Source organism: Oryzias latipes, chromosome 5 (genome assembly GCF_053564925.1).
Source record: "Oryzias latipes strain Hd-rR chromosome 5, Olatipes_Hd-rR_3.1".
Classification (NCBI taxonomy): Eukaryota; Metazoa; Chordata; class Actinopteri; order Beloniformes; family Adrianichthyidae; genus Oryzias; species Oryzias latipes.
The window spans coordinates 11,707,221-11,717,255 of NC_136241.1; the positions used below are offsets into that span (position 1 = coordinate 11,707,221).

The 10,035-nt window shown below is 40.6% G+C and overlaps 1 protein-coding gene across 2 annotated transcripts; it reads right to left on the reverse strand.

Annotated features, from left to right (window-relative positions):
* Window positions 1-1,097: 1,097 nt before the first annotated feature.
* On the reverse strand, window positions 1,098-6,625 carry alas1 (aminolevulinate, delta-, synthase 1). 2 transcript variants are annotated; one of them, XM_004068665.5, is made up of 11 exons: window positions 6,438-6,625; window positions 5,064-5,295; window positions 4,794-4,976; window positions 4,560-4,703; window positions 4,164-4,383; window positions 3,581-3,765; window positions 3,318-3,497; window positions 2,508-2,672; window positions 1,828-2,096; window positions 1,556-1,718; window positions 1,098-1,416 (listed from the first exon to the last, which is right to left on the reverse strand). In XM_004068665.5, the coding sequence occupies exons 2-11, from the start codon at window positions 5,263-5,265 to the stop codon at window positions 1,256-1,258; spliced, it is 1,872 nt and encodes a 623-aa protein (XP_004068713.1). In that variant the 5' UTR covers window positions 5,266-5,295; window positions 6,438-6,625; the 3' UTR covers window positions 1,098-1,255. The 2 variants fall into 2 exon arrangements, with proteins under 2 accessions (XP_004068713.1, XP_020558818.1); XM_020703159.3 differs by having other exon boundaries at window positions 4,794-5,295; window positions 6,438-6,623.
* Window positions 6,626-10,035: the final 3,410 nt, after the last annotated feature.

Here is a 10,035-nt window from a genome sequence, read left to right on the forward strand (position 1 = left end):
TGGAAGCGATTGTTCTTTTGGTATTTGGTGCATTTAGGTCCTCCGTCTGTTGAGTGACCTCTAACAGTTATGTGGTCTTTTCAGAAGTTAAGGTGGAAGTTCTTTCATGAAGCAGTGGCAACATCTCTTTTGTGCAACGGCCAGAAATGCTTCTCGCTTCCATTTTTGTGGGGAAACTGTGGCATTTACAACACTTTGGACGTTGACAGTGGGTTGGGCTGGTGGCCAGGCTGGACTATGATGAAAACTTGCTTCAGAGTTTTAGAGTATTTAAATGAAATTAAAAAAAAAGGATATGTTGGATCTTGTTTGGGTCCAGAGACTGGTTTTATGTCAAGAACAAAAGCAGCTTTTGTCTGGGTGTGCTGGTTTCACACCCACCCAACTTTCCCTCATTCATTCAGTGGAAAACCTGACAATAGAAACTTCTCTATTGACCTCCATTTCAATAATTATTTCTTTACGTTTCTACCATAGCCCCCAAAACCTGACCTCTTGTAATCATCTGCTTGTGTTCCCCACAGCAGGGGGTTTATTGTGATGATCTGAATCTGAGCACTTATGTCATCTCCACCTACATTTACAGGACACTGGGTTTGTAGGTCAGTGTAAAATGTCACCAAGGAAAATACAAACACATTTAAAAACGTCGCTTCGACCGGAGCATCTCGTTTAAATCAGACTGGATACATACATGTAAACTACTAGCATTTAACATTTGAAGTTTCTGCAACAATAGACCAAATCCTTTTTAGATGTTAATGTGTCAAACAGGAAACGGTCCCCCTGCCCCAGTTTCAGACGACACCCCAACAGTGGTCCTTTCAAAAGATTATTGGATTCCTGCATAACAAGTGAAGCTGCCAAATTTAATATTCTCCTGTTATTTACAGAAAAAAAAAGGTAAATTTGCCACAACTATATGTGAAAGGCACTGCTAAAGTATGGTTTGGTCTTGTTTTAGAACGGATTTTTTAATATTTTTTTATATGTTCAAGTTTTGATTTTATTTCCTTGAAAATAAACCCAAAAATTGAGAGAATCTACCCCACCCAAGTCTGTCTAAAACCTCTGAAATAACACAGCAAACAAAGAGCTCATTTCTCGTATATTTTATTTGTAGCTTATAGACCATCTAAAACAAAATAATTAAAATACACATTAGACTTCTTCCATAATAATTAATACATTCTTTAACAGAGATAAGGGAATGAATGTGTTATGTGCCATCTCAAGCCAGAAGCAGTGAGTAGTGTTAGGCGCAGGCAGAAATCGGGTGGCTTAAGCCGCTAAAGTAAGACTTCTCCCGCTCGCTCATTAGCTCAAAGTGCAGCGGCTGCTGGCAGAAGGTGCATTCAGCCGACGAGTGAGGCTTCAAGTCCAGACCCACCTCCTTCCATGTCTGAACAAGTCTCTCTGGAGAGGACACAAAGAAAAACAAGAGCAGACGTCCGTGAAACTCAAGTACAAGAAACGTTCCCGACCGATATAAAAGAAAACGTGAAAAAAAAACAACTAGCAAGGCAAAATACTGAATTACTAATCTGTATCTTACCAACAAAGTATTTCATCATCTCAGGGGTGTGGTGAGGCGTTGGAGCAATGCGCAGAAGCTCTTCTCCCCGGGCTACAGTGGGGTAATTAATGGCTTGCACGTAGATGTTGTGCCGACTCATCATGATGTCACATACCTCCGTGTTTTTCTCAGCATTGGAGACCTTAAATTCAAGCAGAGCTGTTAGCCAATGACCCCACTGAGGCATAGTTGATGACAGACAGCGTTTCAAATGTAGACGTTAAAGCATAAAGAAGACTTAAAGAGTGTACCCGGATAGGGATGATGTGGCTGGGGCAGTGCACCACAGGTAGACCCGAGTCCATCAGCATCTGTCTCAGCAGCTTGACGTTGCGCTGGTGTTTGCGTCTCAGCGTACGGCCCTCTTCCCCTTTGAGGATTTGAATGGACTGCCGGGCTCCGGCCAACAACATCGGTGGCAAAGAGGTTGTGAAAATGAAGCCAGCAGCGTAGGAGCGCACCGTGTCTACCAGGGCGGAGGTACTAGCAATGTAGCCACCCACACAGCCAAAGGCCTTGCCTGAAAAAGAAAGAAGAAAAAAATTAGGTGGATGGAAGTTGCTGGATTTGAGAGAAAGAACACCAGGATCCCAATAAAAATGAAGCAAACTGCTGGCAGAAACAGAAGGACAGAATCAACAGCAGAGTAATTCAATAAGTGTACAATGAGAGCCCTCGGTTTCCTAGCAACAAGAGAGCAGCTCCAGCTTCTTTAAGCCTCTGGCGTATTGAGTGACATAACCAAAGCTTAATCCTCAGTGTAATACAAACACATTGAGCTTTAACATCACACAAAGAGTTTTAATTCAGAAAAACTAAACTAACTACAAATACAGATACAGAGTAGTGTTAGACAAGAGAATTCATGCTATAGAAGGAAGTGGGTAAGAAATCAAATTTAACTGTTCTGTAAAACTTCTGCATTAATTACCTAAAGTCCCTGAAATGATGTCCATCTTGTGCATGATGCCGTCCCGATCACCGATGCCCCCTCCTCTGGCCCCGTACAGGCCGACGGCGTGGACTTCATCCACAAAGGTGATGGCGCCAAACTCGTGAGCCAGGTCGCACATCTCTTCCAGGGGACACACAGCTCCTGTGAGCAGTAATACAAACATGGGACGGGTGAGATGAAGGATTTCTTCAAAACAGAAATGTCTAGGTTAAGCAACGTTCACACAGCCCTCGAGTTCAAGCAACCACTTCCGATGAAGAGTCTATGAGGAAATGCGGCTTTTGGGCTTCCGCCTTCAGAACTCCTGTGTTCCAGCGTGGCTGCACAGGCTTTTAACGGCCACTTCCGGGCTCTACGTCAAAAACGCACGGCCACTGAACGCACGTTAACTGTTAAGCCAGGTTTAAAATGTGACCAATCAGGGACTCCGATTTGGTAGTGGCGTGTGGATGGCGTTTTTAATTCCCGGAGGTGTCAACAGTTGGAAAATTGATCATGGAGGAGAAATGAATAAATGCGGTTAGTGCCCAGACACATTTCTATGACCACAAGTCTTTCATTTATAGGAATAGACCTGTGAAGGAAAAAGCCTGGAGGAAGATTTGCACCGCTTTGACAATTCATGCCAAGTCTCTTCCAACTGGAGGCGGCCAACGTGTGCTAGTAAACAGTACAAAAAGTCTAGTGTAACCACATGGGCAAAAGGCACCACATGTGGGTCTACATAGCTTCAGGAGGCTGGACTAATGTTAACTGCAAATGTAAATTCTAAAGAAAAAAACTCACCGTCCATGGAATGGACTGTCTCAAAAGCCACAATCTTTGGTTTGCTGGGGTCTCCCTTTTGCAGCAACTCTCGGAGGTGAGCAACATCATTGTGGCGGAATACAAATTTCTTGGCTCCGCTGTTCCTGATGCCTTGGATCATTGAGGCATGGTTTCCCCCATCAGAGTAGATCTCGCAACCTGAGTCGGGAGAGATGGTGTGTTAGGAAAAAGTACCTTTCAAAAAACAATCCTGATATTCTCCCACAGAAAACTCGACTGACCGGGCAGCATCTTTGCGAGAGTAAAAAGGGTAGAGTCGTTGGCGACGAAACAGGAAGTAAAAAGCAGCGCAGCATCCTTCTTGTGCAGGTCAGCCAGCTCCTGCTCCAGCTCCACATGGAATTTACTGGTTCCAGAGATATTCCTGGTACCCCCTGCCCCTGAGCCATGCTTTTGTAAAGTATCCCTGAATAAAAGAGGACATGCAGAGAACAAAATAAGCGGTGAGTAAAAGGTGAGTATGATCAAGCCTACTAAAACAAACACGAAACGTAAATTGTTTGAATTAAGGCCAACAAATACTCTGCACCCACACAAACAAGGCTTAAAACATGTTTAGATGCATCTAAATACAATTTTTCTTGTTCCGTCTGCTTACACTCAGCTCTCACAGTTTGACAGGTTTAACTCAAACTCAAACTTTATTTATTTATATAGCGCCTTTCATTTTGGTTAAAAACACAAAGCGTTTAATCATTAGTGGAAATAAGGGGGAAATATTTGTGTCATTACACAACAGACATTGACCCCAGAAAGTAGCTCAAATGTCATCCGTTCCAAACCAACCTATCCCGCATTACTCACATTATGGATTGCACAACTTGAGGGTGTCGACTCATGCCCAGGTAGTCATTGCTGCACCAGACGGACACCTCCCTCTTGTCCTCCAAAGAGCCAGTGAAGTCGTCAGCCATCGGAAACTCCGTGGCCAGACGATTCACCGTCTTAAACACGCGGTACGTGTGATCGCTCTTCTTCTCCTCAATTTTCTTCTCAAAAAAGTCATCGTACTGGAAACGGGACACTGTGGCAAAACAGGAAGACACAATCTCAATATAGAAAGCAAGATGACAAAGCAAGATGGAAATTTTACCCAACTTTTGACACAAAACATGAATGTAAAAACTGTTTAGCAGTAGTAAACATGAGATTCAGCCACCACTTCCACTCATCTAGAAACAAGAAAAACAGAAATCCTACTTCTTCCAGGCATGTTGTCCTGAAGCAAGTGGCTGACTCTCTTAGGGCGCTGCTTCAGGAGGGTCTTCATTAGGTTTGACTGCTCCTCTGCTTTTTTGGTACTGGCCAAGGATGTCTCCTTCAACTGGGTGGATGAAACTTTAGCTAGACAGTTTAAAGAATGAAAGAATTAGTCAGCTTATATGCATTGAGGAACAACCGGCAAAAACATGAGGATTGTGGGAGAAATCTTACCTTTCTGGACGGTGCGCACTTCCTGTACATCCTCCTGGAACTCCATGGCAACCTGACGGAACACAGCGCTGTTCTTCTGCTTCATTTCAGCAGCCAGAAAGGGGCATTTTGAGGCCACGTTTTGGCCTTGAGATGGCATGGGATGGCCAGAAGGCAGTTTTGACTCCTCTTCTTGTTTAGGAGCTGCAAGAGGGAAAGATTTCCAGTTTATTTGCAGTGTTCCAGCATGATAGGGAGAATATTTTATTTGGATCCTTCTTTCTTCTTCACCTTCAACGTTATTTGAACCACTCTGCTGATGAGACGATGAGGAGCAGAGGGCCCGTGCCATGGAAGGGGCCATGGGTTTAGCAGCGAGCTCCATCATAATGGGGCATCGTTGAGCATATGTGACCAGAGACTTCTTTGTCTGCTGGAAGAAAGCCTGAGGGACACTGGCCAAAAATGGGCATCGACGCACTATCACTTCCATGGTGAATGGGACCTTCAACTGCCAGGAACTCTAAAAGAAAGATATGAGACTTCAGGAAAAATGCATAAGTACAGCAGACACCTTTGATTCACAGAGGTGTTATAAGAGTTGATAACAAAAACATAATACATATCAGGCTTCTGTTTCATTCATCGGTGAAGATAAAACAGAATAAAGTTTGATTGAGAGCAGAAATATGGAGGGGGGGGGGGGGGGCAATGCCAATAATTTCAGATGAGCTATAGTCAGAATGAATTGATGACCTTCAGGTTTCAACACAACAACCTAAAAATGTTACATTAGTGTTGTTTAATGATTATCTTTCATGGTGTTTGTATTTTTTAAGAAAAAAAATGGTGGGTTAATAAACAGCTTGTTCAGTAATAATAAAACATCTTCATCACACATCATCTCCAACTTAAGAGATGTTTTATTTTTTTTGTTTTTTGTTGTTAATTGTTCCCAACTTGATCCCTTTGATTTTTGCTCCAGGATTCATGCAATGACACCTAAAATAAATCTATTAAGATCTTATATTCACAAAAAAGTTATTAGCAACAACTTTAAATATCATTGTCAAGCCCTTCTTGGGAAATAACTTTTATGCAACACTGGACAAAACACATTCCTCGGCTTTTTTTTTTCTCCAGACAAATCTTTATTAAATAATAGTAATGCGTTGATCTCATTTAGCTGTTTTATTTCCATTACTATTGTTGTCAGCATTTTTTATAATATAAACTACAAAGAAAGACAATTATATTAACTTTAACAACGGATCTTTGGAATTGATATAAAACATTAATATAGAACAACAACAGTATGTATGTAAATATTAATAAAGCTATAGATAAAAGCCTCAGTTGCGGTTAACGAACGATTATTTTTTATTACTTAACTTAATGCCCTACGAGGAAGTTATCTAAAGGAATTAAATGTTCTACATAAATTAAATAACTACTGAGTCTGGTTAAATCTACAATATCCACAAATCAGAAACAAAATCGTAGTTCGGGAAGTGATACTGTAAAACAGTCACGATGATGATCACGACAGGCGACCTCTCGTGATCCTTGCCGGGTGACCTAGCTTAACGTTAGCCGGACTGCTAATATTAGCTAAAACGTCAGAAACGATCGATGAGGTTCAATAAAAAATGTTCAAAGACTTACCTTTTTATATGTCTGCGGAACCGCGTACTCCTTTTTGTGGTCTCAGAACCTGACAGGCTTTTCAACTGATGTAAGACCTGAAAATGTGAACTGCTTTTTTAAGATGAGATATGTAAGCGTTACCCTGCACTGAGGACGAACGATAAGGACGACTGAGCATCGGTTGTATATAGATGTCCAACTCTCGCGAGACAAGATGGCTTTTCTTTTTCACTTCCTGAAACGCTCCGCCCACATCTAAAGATAACACATATGACTCATTTTACAACAGGAAATGCAAACCTTAAATACAAATTGTATACCTGATTTTTTTTTACATACATCTATATTAATTTACTAAAGATGTTTATGCTTAAATATTTTTTTTGTTATGAAAACACGTATGTAGATTTAAAAAAAAGACAAACTATAACTTTTACTAAGACATAAAACAAAAATCAAATTCGAGTATTTTTATTTTAGAAAGCGAAAAACAGAAAACGCAAACAAGCATTACAACATCAGAGCTTAACATCAAAGGTCACTTAAGGCAATCAAAACCTTGTGTCTACAAGTCATCAGGCAGCCCATGTGAATTGCAAATCCTCAATCTCTTTTTCTGTACAGAGTGATCTTTAAATATATTTAAAGGATAAAATACTGAGATCTGTCTGTAAACATGTATAGCAATGTGTTTTGATATGCCTAATTCTCATCAGAGAGAAATTAAGATTTGGTTGTATTGTTCATTTAAATATGTTCTGACATTTACATTTGGACTAAATGTGTTCTATATTAATTGTGGTGTGGCTTTAAGTTTAAAAAAGAGCCCCCAGACACAGTTTGGCTACCGATCTTAAACTCTTGGTGTGCTGTTTCCCCCTCTCTTTTCTTCTGAAGAGAACTTGAATTCTTCCGCTACCTATTTATATTAAAAAAATGGTGATGAAGGGGATACTAGAGCATGGTCGTGGATGTATGATGTACTTCTGCACGTCTTGAAACATCTTCATCAAAGGTTTCTGATTAAATCCAAAGCCTAAGTGAAACATCCATTTAAGTATTTTTAGGCCTCTTAATCTTCAGCCCAGGTTGTCCGTCTGCTTGTGGCAGCTCACATGGTACACCGACCATGCACAAGTTCTTGATACAAAAAACAAAAAAACGTATTAGTGTTTGTCCCACACTTTGAGCAACTAGTTCCTTCTTATTTTTATTTATTGTTGGTGTTATTAAAAATAAATCAGCACAGAAATGGTTCTGGTTCCATTAAACACAAAAATGCTGTGTAGCTCATGCTCATAGCAGTTTTAGGAGGCTACGGGTGCAACACATGACTTGTGTTCATGTAATTTAACAAAACTGTCCTTTAACAACTTTTGTATGTGTTTGTTTTTGCGTGATGCTGCATTAGGGAGCATTCTGTCTCCTGACGAGTGAAAGCTGTGACAACATAGCATATGTTTGGCATGTCATGATATTTAGGTCTTAGTCACATATTCAGAAACTGGGACTTTTGTTAGAAGACATTAAAAGAAACTAAGGAAATGATCAACCTAAAAAGTACATATTTCTTTTGTTTTTATTAATGAGTCAGTAAGTTCTTATGGACAAAAAATTGAGCTTACCTTTATTTTTATTTTGTAATATATTTGTTTGAATGCTTCCCAAATAAAATCAGCAGATAATTTAACCTCTGCAGTTACTCTTTGTGTCCTGGAAGTAACCTTGAATTTGAATGTCTTTTAATCCTACCTGTGTTCGAGCAACCATTGTGTTTTGCTCCCATCTGCTGGTCATGTTGGATTATTTTCTGTTCACGTGAGATGAGCTGGCAAGGCTAATATGGATGAATCAAAACCTTTTTACTATTTTGTAGTGTCATTAATTTTATTCCATTGTGAGTAATCTGATTTCATTTTGAGTAATTACATCATGTGTATGATTGCAACTGAAGTAATCCAAATACAGTTAGTAAGATGAGATAAAGTTAATTCTTAAGTGGTTTTACTCTTATTTACAGATCGACACTTTTATGTAAGTATGGATCCGTGCTCTTCAAGAATCCATGAAATAAGTTGTGGGGTTCCCCAGGGATAGATTTTAGGTCCAATACTTTTTAATTTATATATGTTGCCTCTTGGGGATGTCATCAGGAGACATGGCGTTGACTTTCACAGCTATGCTGATGATACACAGCTTTACATCGCCGTGTCTCCTGATGACCTTGAACCTGTTAACACTCTTTTAAACTGTATTTTGGATATAAATTCATGGATGGCATAAAACTTCTTACAACTCAACCAGGACAAAACTGAAGTTCTAATCATCGGTTCTGAAGAAAAGAGAGAGATAATTTTACCACATCTTCATACTTTTAAACCTGCTCAATGTGTGAGAAACCTGGGCGTACTTTTTGACTCTGAGCTCAATTTTATCCCACACATTAAAAATGTCGGTAAGACAGGATTTCATCATCTCAAAAACATTGCCAGAGTCCGCCCGTTCCTCTCTCTTGCCAGCACAGAGGTGAGCCATGCTTGCTTTTATTTTCAGTTGTTTAGATTATTGTAATGCCCTGCTCTCTGGTTTACCCAAAAAGTCTATTTGAAATCTACAACTACTGCAAAACTCAGCGGCACGAGTTCTGACGAGGACCAGAGGGCGGGAACACATTACACCGGTTTTAAAATCGCTGCATTGGCTCCCTGTGCGTTTCAGGATTGATTTTAAAATGCTTTTAATGGTTTATAAATGTTTTTATGGTCTTGGGCCTTCTTGGTTAAATGATATTCTTTTTAAATATGAGCCCTCGCGGACCCTGAGGTCCTCCGGTGCTGGCCTCTTAGTTGTTCCGAAGGTGAGAACCAAAACTTATGGTGAGGCTTCGTTCTGCCATTACGGCCCTCGCCTGTGTAACAACCTGCCAGAGAACCTCAGGGCCGCAGAGACTGTAGAGATTTTCAAGAAGAGGCTCAGGACCCACCTTTTTAATTTAGCTTTTAGTTGATTTTAATTGCTAATTTTTTCTATTAGTTTTAGTATAGGCTATTTTATGTATTTAATTTCATTTTATGCATCTTATTCTCAATTTTATGTTTTTATATGCATATTATGTCTTTGGAGCCGGTGTAGCTCGTACTGGTTTGCGGCGCCTTCCGTCCTTGAAACCAGGGTTCAAATCTGGGCTGCTCCCTGTTCCCTTCTCTACCACTGTGCCGGTCCCAAACCCAGTTGCTTTGAGAAGTTTGCGTCAGGAGGGCATGTGGCGTAAAACATTGCCAAGTTTACCAATCGACTCGTTTGCTGTGGCAACCCCTGATGGGAAAAGCCAATAGAGAAAGAAGATATGCATATTATGTCTTTAATTTTAGTATCTTATCATGATTTTAGCCCCAGTGTTTCTTGTGGGGATCTTTTCTTCCAGGGCTTGCTGGTTTGGCCGGTGGTTGTTGCTTCAGTTGTCGCCCTTGCTGGGGCAGCTGGAGTCTAACTTTGCAGCTTCACGGCTGTGAAGTGGACCCCAGTGTTGTCCCAGTCTGGGTGGGCGCTGTGAAGAGGCTGGCTCCTGGCATGAGGAGATTCCCAAATACTGTTTCCTCACAGCAGAGCCAAGCCT

Bases quoted from the DNA above. Each gene is read 5' to 3' on its own strand.
- alas1 (XM_020703159.3), bottom strand. From the start codon at position 5,265: ATGGAAGTGATAGTGCGTCGATGCCCATTTTTGGCCAGTGTCCCTCAG. The intron at 2,097-2,507 runs GTAATTAATGCA...TTTCTTTTTCAG, and splicing joins CATCATTTCAGGGACTTTAG to GCAAGGCCTTTGGCTGTGTG. The intron at 1,719-1,827 runs GTACACTCTTTA...CTTGAATTTAAG, and splicing joins GCCACATCATCCCTATCCGG to GTCTCCAATGCTGAGAAAAA.